The 16990-nt window shown below is 44.0% G+C and overlaps 1 protein-coding gene across 21 annotated transcripts in view; it reads left to right on the top strand.

The window, feature by feature from the left end:
• KIF1B (kinesin family member 1B) overlaps positions 1 to 16990 on the top strand; it is a 168023-nt gene that overhangs the window by 125687 nt on the left and 25346 nt on the right. For 16 of the 21 annotated variants that reach the window (XM_021095313.2, XM_021095321.2, XM_021095317.2 and 13 more), the window contains 10 exons: positions 1895 to 2013; positions 3386 to 3471; positions 3980 to 4109; positions 4284 to 4446; positions 7213 to 7303; positions 9433 to 9551; positions 10250 to 10305; positions 13173 to 13281; positions 15183 to 15249; positions 16427 to 16511. In XM_021095313.2, coding sequence (XP_020950972.1) covers positions 1895 to 2013; positions 3386 to 3471; positions 3980 to 4109; positions 4284 to 4446; positions 7213 to 7303; positions 9433 to 9551; positions 10250 to 10305; positions 13173 to 13281; positions 15183 to 15249; positions 16427 to 16511 — 1025 coding nt within the window. Of the gene's footprint in view, positions 1 to 1894; positions 2014 to 3385; positions 3472 to 3979; positions 4110 to 4283; positions 4447 to 7212; positions 7304 to 9432; positions 9552 to 10249; positions 10306 to 11165; positions 11387 to 13172; positions 14202 to 15182; positions 15250 to 16426; positions 16512 to 16990 lie in introns of those variants that run through there. The other 5 variants (XM_084962752.1, XM_084962753.1, XM_084962754.1 and 2 more) reach the window with 2 other exon arrangements.

Genomic DNA, 16990 nt, shown 5'->3' on the forward strand with positions numbered 1-16990 from the left:
TGCCTTCCTCACTAAGCTTCATCATTTCTAGCTTTTGATTTCAGGTGAGAGACATAAGACTCTTCCTTTCATTTAAGCACTTAGGGGCTATTGTAGGGTTATTGACTGTCCTGATTTCAATATTGTTGTGTCTCAGGGAATAGGGAGGCCCAAGGAGAGGGAGCGGAATGGGAATGGCCTATTGGTGGAGCAGTCAGAACACGAAACATTTATCAATTAAGTTCACCGCCTTGTATGGGTGTGGTTTGTGGCACCTCACAGCAGTTACAACAGTAACATCAAGATCACAGATCACCATAAAAATATAAAAATAATGAAAAAGTTTGAATTATGAAAATTATCAAAATGTGACATAGAGACATAAAGTAAGCAAATGTTGGGGAAATGGCTCCCTACTAGAGATAAGGCTTCCACAAACTTCAACATGTTACAAATGCAGTGTCTGCAAAATGTGGGAAAGTAGATCACAATGAGACGAGGTCTGCCTGCCTGTATGTGTCGCGTTTAGTTATGTTTGGTTTCTTGATGCAAATGTTTACTCTTTGTCTTGTCTTGTGTTCAGAGATCAGCATATACCAAGTTGGAAGACAGGAGTAACAGTAGGAACTAGATTTTATTTCCCATCCACTAATTGGAATGAATACCCAAGCTTTGTGATCATTAGTTTAAAAAAAAAAATAGCTTATACAATAATGAAAGAAGAAAAAGAGAAATGTGATACAACTTTGCCAGTTCATTTGAAGTAGAACATATTAGGTCTTACTTTGTGTATATGCATTTCTGAATTAGGTCTAGGAGCAAAAGCAACCCTTTAAGGATCAGCTGTCTCCTTCTCCCTTAGCGTTTACCTTGATGCCCATCCAGAGTCTCCTGTAAGATCACTGACAAAGAAACTTCTGGCTCCATAGCCTTTCTACCCTTATGTGTCTGTCACCTTGCCAGAAGATTGTAGCTGTTTCTTAGGGTAAAAATAAAGACCCCCAATGTTGTGACTTGAAATCTGTTTTAGAGTTATTGTATTTCAGTCACATTTCTCTTTGTCACCTGATTTGTTTTATCTATTGGGAAAAGTGAAACAAAACCTTTATAATTAGTCCATTGAAAAATTAAACTCTTGGAGTTCTTATCGTGGCACAGAGGTTAATGAACCCAGCTAGTATCCATGAGGACATGGGTTCGGTCCCTGGCCTCATTCAGTGGGTTGAGGATCCAGCGTTGCTGTGAGCTATGGTGTAGGTCGCAGACGTGGCTCAGATCCTGGGTTGCTGTGGCTGTGGCGTAGGCCGGCAGCTGTAGGTGCAATTCAACCCCTAGCCTGGGAACTTCCATATGTTGTGGGTGCAGCCCTTAAAAAAAAAAAAAAAAAAAAAAAAGACTAAATAAATAAATAAATAAAATAAAACTCTTCAGGGAGTTTTTAATGGTCTAGTGGTTAGGAGCAAGATCTTTCACTGCTATGGCCCAGGTTCAATCCCTGGTCTGGGAACTGAGATCCCGCATCAAGTAGCTTACAGGCTGCAGTCTAAACAAATAAATAAACTCTTAAATGGGCTCCCTTTTCACCATCCTTAGCAGTATTCTTAAAGGAGTATATTGAAAGTCTACTTCCAATTGTTACTCTTCTACCTACCATGGTCATTTTTATAGGGAGTAATTTGGTGTAAGTTGGTCTTTTCAACTGCTTTGCTAAGCATTTGCATTTGCTTTTATATTATCTGTGCTGAAGAAGCTTCTGGAGGAAGTCTGAGAGTACAGACCTGAGAGGCAACTTTAGGACAGGGAGGGCCCAGAAGCCAGCTCACAGTTTCATGGAGATGTTCTTGGTAAATCTGAAAGCCACCTTCTCTGTCTGTGGGATGCTCACAGATGCGTGTCTCCTGGTTTCTCTCTCTAGGGCATTTGTGTACCTGAGCAACCTGCTGTACCCCGTGCCCCTGATTCACAGGGTGGCCATTGTCAGTGAGAAGGGCGAAGTGCGGGGATTTCTCCGTGTGGCTGTACAGGCCATTGCAGGTAGGTGACCCTCTTCGGAAATGAAAGCTGCAGATTCTTTGCCTAGAGATGAAGCAGGCCAATTCTGTGTGGGCCCTGTTTCAGTTACATGCTTCAAACTGCATTTGTCTGTCTTGAAGAAAGACTTTATTGCTTCCTTTCTAGCTGTTGTTCCCAAGTATCGTAAATGGATTGTTTGGTTCAGGCTACTGCTATTTTGGAATAATGGGGTAAAGAGGTTTCTTTTAACATGAAGAACACCTCTTGGATTAACTTTATAAAAGTCATTTGCATTTTAAATAATGTATCTTAGTTGTTTCTTGAGTAACAGGATTTTCAGACCTTTTCTTGCCTAATTTTCTGCTGGACATTTCTGTCCTTTCGCTGCTATTTTGTGATGTGTGGATCAAGGTGTTGATACTTTACACATTTCCACAATCCAGTCTACACTCTGAAGAAAGAATGCGAACATTCCCTGTAACTTTTCTAAATGCTATGCTATATTTAGTGACCTTTCAGCTTTTCCCCTGGAAATGTAGACGTAGTCACCAAAGTTGAGTTTAGAGAGTCCAGTCTAATATTTTCAAATATTTATTGAGCATTATTAAATATAATCTTTTTTTTTTTTTTTGTCTTTTTGTCTTTTTGTTGTTGTTGTTGTTGTTGTTGCTATTTCTTGGGCCGCTCCCGCGGCATATGGAGGTTCCCAGGCTAGGGGTTGAATCGGAGCTGTAGCCACCGGCCTACACCAGAGCCACAGCAACGCGGGATCCGAGCCGCATCTGCGACCTACACCACAATTCATGGCAACGCCAGATCGTCAACCCACTGAGCAAGGGCAGGGATCGAACCCGCAACCTCATGGTTCCTAGTCGGCTTCGTTAACCACTGCGCCACAACGGGAACTCCCTATTAAATATAATCTTGACAAGTTAAAGGGGTCAGTCTTTCTAAGTATGGCATTTGGACAATAACAAGAATAAAAACTGGAGTTCCCGTTGTGGCTCAGCAGAAACGAATCTAACATCCATAAGGATGTGGGTTCAATCCCTGGCCCTGCTCAGTGGGTTAAGGATCCTGCGTTGCTGTGACTGTTGTGTAGGCCAGCAGCTGTAGCTCCGACTCAACCCCATTAACTAGTCTCATTTGAGCTAAAGAGATGGTAAGTTTACCTGAGTAGAGTTTGGAGTAGCCTATTTGATTTGGCTACTTTGGTCTCCTTTCTTCTCATGCAGAAGACTTGTCCTTTAGTGTCTCTTCCTGTATTAAAGTTGGGAAACCTAAGGCTCCAACACTTTCCTATTTATTTTGTAACCCAGTAAGAGTCATTCCCCCTCTGTTCTGTATATTGTCTCATTCCATTCTTGCTTTTTTTTTTTTTTTTTCTACTTAGCGGATGAAGAAGCTCCTGATTATGGCTCTGGAATTCGACAGTCAGGAACAGCTAAAATATCTTTTGATAACGAGTACTTTAATCAGGTGAGAAACCTTCCAGGAAGAGGAAAACCGTATGGGAGGAGAGAGACGTAGACAGGTTTATAAGGAGGATGTTCAGCACTGGAGTGATTTTACCCAGAACTGAGAAGTCTAGGTTGTTTATAGACTGTGGGGCCTGCCTGGCAATTACAGAGGCAGGCGCAAAGGCCCAGCATCTGTATCGTATTCAACTGCCTTTTCTGAGGCAGCTCATAGTCCACATATTTTTTCAAGTCTCTATTTAATGGGCAAATTAACATAAGAAAACAGGAGGAATTCCCATGGTGGCTCAGCAGGTTATGAACCTGACATAGTATCTGTGAGGTTTTGGGTTCAGTCCCTGGCCTCACTCAGTGGGTTAAGGATCCAGCATTGCTGTGAGCTGCAGTGTAGATTGCAGATGTGGCTTGCCACAGGTATGGTCCTAAAAAGCAAAAAAAGAAAAGGTAAACTGGGGAAGACTATGTTGACGTACTCCTTTGTCATCTCCTTATCCCTGCCTTCTTTTCAGAGTGACTCTTCTTCGGTTGTAATGACTCGCTCTGGTCTATCCTTGGAGGAGCTGAGGATTGTGGAAGGACAGGGTCAGAGTTCTGAGATCATCACTCCTCCGGAAGAAATCAATCCCATGAGTGACTTGGGTGTGTCATCAGTTTACTGTGATTGGCAGTGTTTTCAAAGACGGGGAAAATGCTGACCATTGTCAAGGGAGGTCGTTGCTTTCATTGACTAGGAACGGAAAGATACTCTCTCCTCTTTGAAAGTTCTTTTGTGCTTTACTTAACCCATGTGTGTGTTCGTTTGACTCTCTTTAGATTTGAAATCAGGCACTTTGCTGGATGGTAAAATGGTCATGGAAGGATTTTCTGAAGAGATTGGCAACCACCTAAAACTGGGCAATGCCTTCACTTTCCGTGTAACAGTGCTACAGGCCAGTGGCATCCTCCCAGAGTATGCAGACATCTTCTGTCAGTTCAAGTAAGCCGTCCCTTGGCTCTGCCTCCCCGGCTGTCACCCCTTGTGCGCTTCAGAGTGCTTTTCCATTTGTGAGATAGAACCCTATCGAAAGATAAGCGACTACCAGTTGCTGCAGTGAAATGCCCTCTTCACTCAAGATGAGAGTAAAAACTGGAAACCTGCAGTGGAATAAATGAGTCCATTGTGGGGAAGGCTGTCCTGCTAGGAGGTTCTGTTGTGGACTTCCTCCTCTGCCAGGAGTATAGGATCTGATCCAGATAAGCCCATTATTAGTTTTTTAAATGCTCCTCATGCTGAAATGTCTTAGTAATGAACAAATCTGAAAGGCGTGAATTATCCAACCATCAGTTATGTCTATATAATACTTGGGAGAGGGTAAATCTAAGTCATTTAAAGAACAGCAAAATTCTGCAGCAACTGAAAAAAAGCTATTAACTGTATAGAGAAGATGTGATGGGTTTCATTTCTCATCTGCTTCTAAGCATTTTCTATCCTATAACCCTCTGGAATTCTTTGTTCTAGGTACTTTCCTACCAAGACCTCCAAAAACATTTTTTGGAAAATCTTAAGTTTTAATACCTCCAAACATCAATGTATCTTTTCAGTACTTGGAAAGGACCGCAGTACAAGAGAAGGGAGTCTAAGCCACCACATTCCAAGCCTACAGTTTGCCACTAGTGCCCCCAAAAGGCTGCTGTAGATTTCTGGATTCCTTTCCCTTCAGTATATGCCTTCGCCTTCCTAGGGGTCCTAATGCAGTTGATAAAGCATTAATTTTTATATAGATTTTAGGCAAGTCCTGAATTAAATATGATTATTACATAGTAAGCCACTAATATCATTTGCTTTAACTCATGATTGATGAAATATTATCCATCCAGTGTAAATTTTTCCCCATCTGTAACTGATGTATTTCATAGGAAAGACCTACCTGATTAACTGATATCTGAAATGGGAACAGTGATATGTTGACTTTTGTCCTAAAACCTCCTAAAGAGAGAGCAGTATCTCCACCTGTCATTAGCTCTGGGAGAAAGAGCATGTTGATTCATGTTGAAAGAAGACTCAGATTGTTCTGGGTTTTTTATAAACGTATCTGGCCTGCATCAGGAAAGCACAGCCATCGAGAATGTGAATGATCTCGTGTGTCACCAGTGTGGAAACCAGGATATGTGCCCCTATTCCAGGCAGAGCCGTGGGGGAATGTAGGTCAGCGAGCAGTTGATGCTCACAGGACCGACCTCCGGCAGATACACTGTATGCTCTGGAGAGGAGGAAATTGAAAGGGAAAAGGAATAAGAAGTAAGAGAAGGAGAAGGAGAGAGGTAAGGAGCAAATGAGAAGGAAGAAAATAGACAAGCAAACCCATAGTATGGCTGCTCCAGTGCCGCAGCCCCTTAGCACACTGGTGACTTACAGCTGACTCTTAAACAACTAGGAGTTAGGGCACTGACCCTCTGCACAGTAGCAACTCCGAGCACGTCTCCCAGGTTCCTCCATACGCAGTTCCTCATCTAAGGAGTCAACCAGCTGCAGATCGCGCAGTGCTCTAGTATTTACCATTGAAAAAAATCCTCATGTGGAAGTTCCCATTGTGGCTCAGCAGGTCACAAACCGGACTAGTATCCATGAGGTTGCGGTTCAATCCCTGGCCTGGCTCAGTGGATTAAGGATCCCGCATTGCCACAAGCTGTGGTATAGGTCACAGATGTGGCTCAGATCTTGCATGGTGTGGTGTTGGCTGGTAGCTGTAGCTCCAGTTTGACCCCTAGCCTGGGAACCTCCATATGCTGCTGGTGGGGGCCCTAAAAAGAAAAAGAAAAAAAATAGAGGGAGAGAGGGAAGAAGGAAGGAGAAAAGAAAAAGTAAAGTCCTCATGTAAGTGGATACACACTCTTCAAAGCTGTTTGTCCAAAGGTCAGCTGTAATTTGCAAGCCCAGGAGTTCATCATCCTGGCCTCTCTCTCTCTCTTATTGAGTACTCTCTTTTTTCCCTTCTTTCTTGTGGGAGTGTGGGATGTCCCTCTGGTGGGTATTTCTTTCTGTTGGTAAACTTTGACCTGAGTATTCTGTAACTCCCCACTTCTTTCTATTTCAGACTAATATTAGGATGGGAGAGAGAACAATAAAATTTCACTATTTGTGGAAAATAAATAAATGTAGCCCACTGACTCAATGAATATTTCAGGAGTAATTTCTATATTTCAAGCCCTATAGGAGACAGTCACTATCTTTTGAAGGCAGGCGTATAAATACATTATTACGAACAGTGATATCATTGCTATTTTGAAGAAAAATAGGTCCCTCATGCTGTGGGAACACAAAACTGTTTGGATGAGTCAGGGAAGGCTTCCTGGAAGAGGTGACTTTTGAGTCTGTTCTTAGCTGGTCTTAAACTCCCAGGCAGGCTTGCCATCCACAGAGATTAGAACTGCCTTACAGAAGCCTGACTCTTTCAGATCTCTTCCGTACAAAATGGTTTCACAATTTTTATTCTCAGTAAAAAACTTCTACAAAGGAACAGGAGTTCACTGAATTCATTCTTCATCCATTCACCTAACTAAGCGATAGAGTCTATTGATTTTTCAGTCATTTTTAAAATAAAATCTAAAATGCTGAGTGATATGGAAAATGGTCTCTACAAGGATAAATGACTTGGCTCAGTTAGAGACTCGCTGTAAGGAAGGTGCTTCTTCCCACAAGACCCAAGTCCATTCTGATGAAACCATTCAATGCAAAATCATTTGGGTTTTTGTTTCTGTTAAGCTTTCTGCATCGCCACGATGAAGCGTTCTCCACCGAACCCCTCAAAAACAACGGCAGAGGGAGTCCTCTCGGCTTTTACCACGTGCAGAATGTAAGTGACCTGGATGTTTTTGCCGCATGTAGTGTGTGTTTGTGGTACTTTGAAGCAGCTGCTGTGAGGCAGTCGTGTGTGGGCTCCCCTTGGCCTTCTCAGCCAAAGAAGGATGATAGTTTGGGCTGCCATGGAGGGGAGCTCGGTGAGGAGAGCAGACAACGAGGGAGCAGCCAGCATCCTCTGAGTTACAGGGGGGGCCCTGTGAGTGGTGTGGGGCCTGGTCTGCCAGTAAATTCTTTTGTCAGTTTGAGTGTAGTGAGTTGTTTTTAGTGTTTACTTCCTAGAAAAATAAGCATGTTTAATGAGTCTTGTTAAAACGAACATGCTGTTCTCTAAACCATAACATACATAGCATTGTTCAGTTGCAAATAATGTACAAACTATGAAATACCTTTAGTAGCTAAATTAAGATTCTGGGTCTGTTTTCCTTGCCGCAGATACCGTTGTTAATTCTTTAATGCCCTCACAACTCTCTCACGTGGAGTAAGAAAACAGGCCTCCTGTCTCTTCTAGAAAGGTTTACTCCATCTCTATTCAAAAGGCGTCATCCTCATCACAGTGACTGATGTCCACAGAGAGCTGATTGTGCTGTAGTCATTGTTATAGGTGCTTTTTTGTGTCCTAATTCCTTTAATCCTCACTTTTATGCCATTTGCTATCATAATCCCCATGTTAAGTTGGGGTAACTGAGGCACAGAGCAGTTAAAATCACTGACCAAGGTGCCAAAGCCAGAAGAAGCGGAGATGGGGTTTGAACCCAGGGAAGTATGGCCCAACATCCAGGAGCTTCACTGCTACAGGAGGCAGTCTCATTCTCTTACTAACCATAATCCACTCTCTAAAATTCGAGAAAAAGGGACAACTCCAGAAATGGAAAAAGCAAACACAAAACACACTCTTTTCTTTTTTATGTTTAAATGTATAAGCATGTACGTGTATGATAAATATTGATTAGCTACTGTGCACAAGGGCTTGTGCCTGATGCCACTAGGAATACACAGGTGAGTCACAGGGGATTTTGCTTCCGAAGGGCTTAGAGTTATGATAGGGGAAATGGAAAATGCATAAACATACAACAAATAAACAATAGTAGTACAAGGTATAGAGACATTAGAAAGGTATTCATTAGAGGCAGTGGAAGTAGAGAGAAGGGAAAGTTATTTCCATCAATGGAAAGGAACTTTAAGTTACTTTTCTTTGTTGCAGAGTGGACGGTTGGGTGGAGAAAGGAGGTAGGAGAACTTCCTGAAGGATATAGTGTAAATAAGAAAAGGTTTATGCTGTAGCACAGTGAGATCAGTGGTGTCTCTCAATTCCTGGCCCGACACAGTGGGTTAAAGGGTCCAGCATTGCCACACCTGCAGTGTAGGTTGCCACCACGGCTCAGATCTGATCCCTGGCCTGGGAACTATGTATGCCACATGATCAACAGTCACATTTTTCTTTCTTTCTTTCTTTTTTTCTTTTTTATAGGGCCACACCCGTGGCATATGAAGTTCCCAGGCCAGGGGTCTAATCAGAGCTACAGCTACTGACCTCCGCCACGTCCACAACAATGCCAGATCCGAGCCGCATCTGACCTCTGTGGCCGCTCACAGCAATGCCAAATGCTTAACCCACTGAGTGGGGCCACCCGAATATTCATGGATGCTAGTGAGGTTCGTTACTGCTGAGCCACAAGGGGAACTCCCAGTCATGTTTTTCTGAGTGTTCCTACTGTTTGAGCTGGGTCTTGAAGTACAGGGATGCCAGAGGTCTGGAGATATGTATGGGAAGGTGTCCTGGGCAGGGCTGCCCCCTGGGCCAGCCCTCAGGCCCAGCAGAGGAGCGAGCAGGCCAGGGGGCAGCAGGTGTGTCTGGTTGAGTCCACACATAAGCAGGCGAAGGGCAGTTAAGGGGCCAGAGGTCCGGTGGGGCAGGTGATGAAGGGTCTTGAATGCTTGGTAAAGTTACTATAGGATGAAAACTGGAGCAGAGCCTTTGTCTTCTGGTGTGAGAAGCCTGTGCAGTAAAACACGCAGCACATACTGGGTACTCAAAAGTGCTAAAGTGGTATTTGCAACAAAAATGTGTATTTTTCTATAATAAATCTTTCCCTAATGTAGCCTGGCTTTATTCCTTATTAGATTGCAGTGGAGGTTACAGAATCATTTGTGGAATATATCAAAACCAAGCCTATCGTGTTTGAAGTCTTTGGACATTATCAGCAGCACCCACTTCACCTGCAGGGACAAGAGCTTAACAGGTTTGGACCAAATGAACAAAGATTTTTTGTTGGTATTATTTCCGGTGTTGTTGTAAGTTGGCAGAAAGGAAGGACTCTTTTGAGGGATTAGAATAGCTAAATAACAGTTTTCCGTAGTACCCTAGGTCTCCTTTTTAGAAACATTACCATCTTTTTTCTAAGCCACTAGTCAGAAATTGTTGGCAAGCAAATTGAATTTGGCGACCTTGAATACCATCTTTTTGTAGGAAGAATATCCTATTCTATCCTGAATAGGATAGAAAGTTGAGGATATGGGGTTATAACCTGCAGACTGTGTATAATTGTTCCTAACTACCCAAAACCTGATGAATCATGAAGTCCCTGAGAAGCATGTGTCTCTAAGTGGAGACAACAGAGTTGGTGAGGAGAGCAATGTGGCAGCTTCGGGATGATGGCACAGTGTCAGTGTTAATGGAACTTTTTTCTTATTTATTAGCTATGACTCACAAGGGGACGACTTTTTTTTTCTCTTCTTACGGCCGCACCTGTGGCAACAAGGGGACATTTATTAGAATGAATGTCTTAGCCTCAGTTTTACTGTATGGGGTTATGTCTGCTATCTGATAATGTTCCAGATTGAAACTACAAGTGATCTGTTTCTAAAGGGCATTTAAACCTGCCATTAATCTCAGCACAGGACGCTTTTTCGTCTTGAGAACCTTTGTCTTCCTTTGCAGTCCACCCCAGCCGTCTCGACGATTCTTCCCTCCGCCCATGCCGCTGTCCAAGCCAGGTGAGTGCTAGCATGTTCTTTTTATGATGTCCATCTACTCAGTGGCATCTCAGATTAGAAACCATAATCAAATTCCTACTCCACTTCTACGTGTCCCTGCTCGTTCCTGGATCTAGCAGGAACTAGAATTCTTAGTTCCTGATGTAAAATAGTTCAGAACAGGGAATTCACTTATGGTGCAGTGGGTTAAGGCTCCTGCATAGTCACTGCAGAGGCTCGGGTCACTCTGGTATGTGTTTGATCCTTGGCCTGGCACCTTCCACATGCTGTGGGTACAGCCCCCTGCCCCCGCCCCCCAAAAAAAGAAGAAAGATCCCTGCCAATACTTTGGTCTTACTGCGAATTTTGACAAGCTCCCTGTTTTTTTGTTTTGTTTTGTTTTGTTTGTCTTTTTTTGCCATTTCTTGGGCCGCTCCCGCAGCATATGGAAGTTCCCAGGCTAGGGGTCTAATTGGAGCTGAAGCCGCTGGCCTACACCAGGGCCACAGCAATGCTGGATCCGAGCCATGTCTGCAACCTACACCACAGCTCACGGCAACGCTGGATCATTAACCCACTGAGCAAGGCCAGGGATCGAACCTGCAACCTCGTGGTTCCTAGTCAGATTCGTTAACCACTGGGCCACGACGGGAACTCCATGCTCCCTGTTTTTAAATCTCTGCTCTGTGGGTAACTCCCTGTAACTATCGGGTGACTGGGCATTTCTTTGCATATTGCATTTATTCTTCATGTTCATGTATCTTGTTTTGATGTTTCTTTGTTTATTTTCACCCTTTTTCCTCATTGCCCACTTGCCACATGCCCACCCTGCCCCGTGCTCATTCTCCACCTCTGTGCTCTTCCCTCCCTCCTGCCTTCAGACCATGAGAGAAAGATTGAACTGATTCGATTTCTCGTATCTGACTATGTGAATGTGCGTGTGTTGGACACGTTTTCTGAGCATGCCACTGTGCTCGCGTCCTCCGCCATTGCCACCTTCCAGGATGGGGCTGACCCATCGCCGCCTTTTCTCTTTCTGCCAGTTCCCAGCTGCCAGATGGAGAGGGTACCTAAACGAGATGGTTAGTAGCTAAATTAGCTCTGCCTTAGCTGTAGCGCCGTCCTCAGGGGCTTGTGCTCAAGCTTGGCTCTCTAGGAAGCGCAGGCATTTCTGTTGGCTACTTGACCTGAATGTAGAGTTCGGCACATTGTCAAGGTAATGTCACACTTCCTTCAGAGACGTTTTTAGGAATCACCTTCTCCACTTAGGCCCCTTTCCCATCACTAGGTAGGGCGGGGGGTGTTGGCTCCTTATGTTTGTTTGGATTTTTTGCAATGGCATTTTTGAAGATTTTTTACTAGTAAATGGCTTTTTAAAAATGCTTCTGGTTTTGGAGGTCCTGCTGTGGCACAACAGGATCCGTGGCATCTTGGGAGGGCTAGGATGCAAGTTTGGTCCCCGGCCCAGCACAGTGGGTTCAGGATCCAGCATTGCTGCAGCTGTGGCATAGGTCTCGACTTCAGCTAGGATCTGATCCCTGGCCCAGGAACTGCATATGTCTTGGGGCAGCCAAAAAAAAAATGCTTCTGGTTCTGCTTTCTGACCCTCTGATGCCCACCAGAACCAGTAACGCCCTATTATTTTCTTGACTAGCATCATCACCAGCTCACCTGGTGCATTTAGCTAGGGGCATGACGCTGATAGTCCAGGAGTCTGAATAGTGCTGTGTGAGTCATAAAGCCCCTTAGATGCATTGTGTTAGGGGAGCCTCACAATAAGCTTTTTGTTGTTGTTCATTTGTTTGTTTTTTAATTTTTTATTATAATTGATTTACAATGTTCTGTCAATTTCTGCTGTACAGCAAAATGATTCAGTCATATGCATTCTTTTTCTCACATTATCCTACATCATGTTCCATCGCAAGTGACTAGATATATAGTTCCCCCACAATAGCTTTTTGAGTCAGCAGGCTAAATATTAGGATCTCCATCATACAGATGAGGAGACAGACTTTCAGAGGTTAACTCAATCAGTTTCATAGTGAGTGGAGGGTTGAGCAATAATTAGACCCCAAGTCCCTGCACTCTCACTCCCCTGCTCCCAGATTCGGAGCAGAAAACACTCTATTCTCAGGATTTCAGAATTTCTGTATAGTGTTTCCAAATGCCCACCATGTCGAATCTGAAATTCTTGGAAATATAACTGGGGTTTTGGCTAATGTATTTATTTCATCAGTACCGATAATATGGAATTTACATCTGAAGAAAATGGGTAACACGACATCATTTACAGAATCCTGTGTTTACGAATTAGACTGGTGGTTCCCAAACTTGACCACACATTGGAATCACCTGGGGGCCTTCACACTTCTCAGAGGACTAAGTCCCACCCCTGGAACTGAATTGGCCTGCAGTGTGGCCTAGGCTCTGCCATCTGTAAGGTCCCCAGGCGACCCCTGTGCGCAGGGCAGTTCAGGAACCACAGGCTTGGAGGACAGGTCTTTCTCCCCCACACTGGCTGCGATGAGGCTCTCCCCATGTGGTCTCTTGTGCATCATTACTGAGCTCTGCCTGCTGCAAATGTGAGAGACTAAGGGAGGGTTTTTAACGGTTTCGTGAGCACATTTTCTCTACATAGAACCCATTTTCTCATCATTGGATAGTTTTTTGAGAGGGAGAAAGACACTGGCTCTCTGTTTTCCTTGCTCGCTGAAGTTAGAGGTGCTAATGTTGTTGACAGTGAAGTTACTCAGGGTCTTCTGCCCTGAAATCTGCCCCCATTACCCCTACTCTTGCTGCCTTTCCCTAGTGTGTCCTTGTAGTGAAGCTTATACCTTTGCTGGGTACACTTGGACCAAATTTTAACATTTTCAAAAAACTTTTAAAAGTTCCAGCCACCAAGTTGAATACCATGAGCAAAACCAGCCTCGGCCAGAGCATGAGCAAGTATGATCTTCTGGTTTGGTTTGAGATCAGTGAACTGGAGCCTACAGGAGAGTAAGTCCAACTTTCTCAACTTTTAAATACAGAGGTTTTTCGAAATTAGAAAGTGTAATTTTGGGTCCCTCTGGTCTTCAGGTTCACGAATCATTGTCACATTCCAGTTTTGATTTGAACTTGAGAGTCCTTATATTATTGTTTGAATCACATGTTTGTCAGACAGCTGACTATCTGGTGTAATAATTTATCTTCTTCTTAGCAACATCAGGATCCTGGAGACTGGAACTTTGTTATAAGGGAAGACGACCTACACAGTGGGTTTTATCAGCAGCAAAACAAAGGGAGTCAGAAGCATATTGCACATAATAGGGCCAAAGACTTATGTTAATGTCTCAGTGAGGGGTTAGGGAACAGCATGTTGCCATAGGCCAGAGTTTCTCAACCTCTGCACTAATTGGGCCTGATGATTCTCTGTTGTTGGGAGTTTTCCTTGTATTGTAGGATCTTTAGCTGCATCTCTGGCCTCTAACTTAAGATGTCAGTAGCACCTCTTTGCTGTGACAGCCACAGATGTCTGCAGACATTGCCAGATGTCCCCTCAGGGGCAAAATCATCCCCACTTAAGGACCATCAGCTCAGATCAAAATGGTCAACATCAGCTTACTCTCTCAGTATGAGTCATTAGACTAAGTGGCAAATGTCATTACTGTTTATAGTTGTCTCTAAAATGTTGTGTTTTTTGGGGTTTTTGTTTTTGTTTTTGTTTTGGCTTTTTGCCTTTTCTTGGGCCGCTCCCGCAGCATATGAAGGTTCCCAGGCCAGGGGTCTAATCAGAGCTGTAGCCACCGGCCTACACCACAGCCACAGCAACGCAGGATCCAAGCCGCATCTTCGACCTACATCACAGCTCAGGCAACGCCGGATCCTTAACCCACTGAGCAAGGCCAGAGATCAAACCCGAAACCTCATGGTTCCTGGTCAGATTCGTTAACCACTGCGCCACGATGGGAATTCCCTAAAATGTTTTTTTTAAAAAACTGAGGTATAGTTGATTTATAGTGTGTTAATTTCTGCTGTACATATACACTGTCTCTATACACACATTCTTTTTATATTCTTAACTATTATGGTTTAATCAAAGTATACTAAATAGAGTTCCGTGTGCTGTATAATAGGACCTTGTTGTTTATCCATTCTGTATATAATTTTTTGCATCCCCTAACCCCAAACTCCCGATCCATCCCTCCTCCATCCCCCTAAAATGCTTTTGAATACCCCAAACAAGGGAGATCCCTCTCCTGAAGCAGGCAAAGAGCTGTATCAGTTAATGTAAAAGGTAGGGGATAAATGTTACCTTAATGATCCTCTGTTTATGATGCTGAGTCCACCGTCATGATCCCCTCCATGAAACATTTATTGGGTTCCTGCTGTGAAGTGAGTATGAGAGTTGGCTCTATTGGTCTCTAGTCATCAGTAGTGACATTGCTTTAAGGAACTAGACTTTTCCACAGAGATCTGTAATGTGATTATAACTTGCATTATGAGGGAGAAGTAGTTACAGTAATGGTTTCTACTGAGTTAATTGCTTTCTGGTTCTTAAAAAATGATCTAGAATCTGAAATTATCTCTTTCTTACCTCCTGACACTTCTCATTGCGGTAATACACGATTTATGGAATATCAGTTAGACAAGGAGCAGGGATGGAGCCAAAAGATGTTACTGCCCTTTGGACACTTCAGTCTAGTTGAGATGATGAGACAGATATATGGAAAGGTTTGCTAAATGTGAGTGACTGTCTAATTAGAAGCCCAAATGGTCAGAAAGACAGGGGATCCAAGTTTTGAAAAACAAAGACAAAGAAGGCAAGAGCGACCAGGGAGGACCTTGCACACGAAGTCATACTTAGTTAGCAAAAGCATTCTTTCTGACTTCTTTCCTTTGCATTTCTGTTTTTATAGGTATATCCCAGCTGTGGTTGACCATACAGCAGGCTTGCCCTGCCAGGGGACATTTTTGCTTCACCAGGTACTAATGAAGGAGCAAGAGAGGGTTTAAAGGGGAACACCAAAAAAAAGAATAAGAAACAACTCTCTGAGTCTCTGCTTTTATCTCCATTTCAAGGGGATTTGGAGGTTGGGGGGACATTGCCCTGTCTTTTTTTTTCCCCCTCCTTAATGTTTCTCAAATCTTAGCTTATATATGCCTTTGCTTTTATGTATAAATGTATTTTAAAAGAGCTATTTTGAAAGAGTTTGTTTTATTCGATTACTATAAGTTATGCAACTCCCATGTTATTTTATGCAATTCTAACTTCATGATGTTTGCAAAATACTTTCACAGCCAGAACTTCGTAGTGGAGATAGAGGGTGTAGGTTTCAGTGGACTAAAAATCTGACCATGCAATGTAGGGCCCCCCCCCCTTGGCAAATCAGAAGTAGACTCAGTCAGTGCTCAGAAGTGCTTATGGGGGAGTTCCCGTTGTGGTTCAGTGGTTAACGAATCCAACTAGGAACCATGAGGTTTCGGGTTCGATCCCTGGCCTTGCTCAGTGGGTTAAGGATCCGGCATTGCCGTGAGCTGTGGTGTAGGTTGCAGACGCAGCTCGGATCCTGCGTTGCTGTGGCTCTGGTGTAGGCCGGTGGCTACAGCTCCGATCAGACCCCAGCCTGGGAACCTCCATATGCCGCAGGAGCAGCCCTAGAAAAGGCAAAAAGACCAAAAAAAAAAAAAAAAAGAAGAAGAAGAAGAAGTGCTTATGACCCCCAGGTGGACATACTCTGGGACATAACAATCTGGGCATCTGTTCTTTTTTTTTTTTTTTTTTTTTTTTGTCTTTTTGGGGCCAAACTCACAGCATATGGAGGTTCCAAGGTTAGGGGTCAAATCAGAGCTGAAGCTGCTGGCCCACACCACAGCCACAGCAACACTGGATCCTTAACCCACTGAATGAGGCCAGGGATCAAACCTGCAACCTCATGGATGCTAGTCAGATTCGTTTCTGCTAAGCCACAACAGGAACTCCTGGGCATCTGTTCTTGAAGCCATATCAGAGCCTGGCTCTTCCTTAGTCCCTGACCCATGTCCCTTGTCAAGAATAACAGTGTGGCCAGCATTTCCCCCGTCTCTCCATGCCCTTCCTTCCTGTCCACCCCACACTACACAACCCAGAAAGAACAAACAAGGACTCTGCTCCGTTTCCTAGGGCATCCAGCGAAGGATCACGGTGACCCTTATCCATGAGAAGGGAAGTGAACTCCACTGGAAAGATGTTCGCGAGCTGGTGGTAGGTGAGTACGTTTCCCCAGCTGAGAATGGAGCCCGGCTTTCTCGGAGAAGTGATCACTCCCTGGTTGGTGCACAGGGAGTGCGTGGAAGACGGCACTGGAGAACGTGACTGCAGAGTAGAGGGGCCTTGAGTCTCATTTCCCAGTGCCTGTTCTTTTTCCCGATACTGTGGGGGTGGTTCTGTGCAGAGCTGAGCGGGGCCAGGAGAAGAGCCTCTGCTCCTGGGAGCTTGTGGTCTGGGTGAAGAGGTAGCGTGTGTGTGTGTCCGCAGTACCAAAGGAGAATAGCTGCAAAAGACCTGTGTTAAGAGACAGCAACAACAACGACCTAGGAGGACTGGTTGAGCTTTGTAGGAGAGGATCTGAGTAGATTTGGGAGAAAACAGAGGGTTTGTTTTTCAGAAGCATTTGAAGTTAGAGCCAGGAATGTCTAACATGCAAATGGCTAGAAACCTATGGCTGGAGTGGAGAAATTAAACTAA

Source organism: Sus scrofa, chromosome 6, assembly GCF_054392235.1.
Source record: "Sus scrofa isolate SSC_HxYL_T2T_F1_AM1 chromosome 6, Sscrofa_HxYL_maternal_Yorkshire_Landrace_v2.0, whole genome shotgun sequence".
Lineage (NCBI taxonomy): Eukaryota > Metazoa > Chordata > Mammalia > Artiodactyla > Suidae > Sus > Sus scrofa.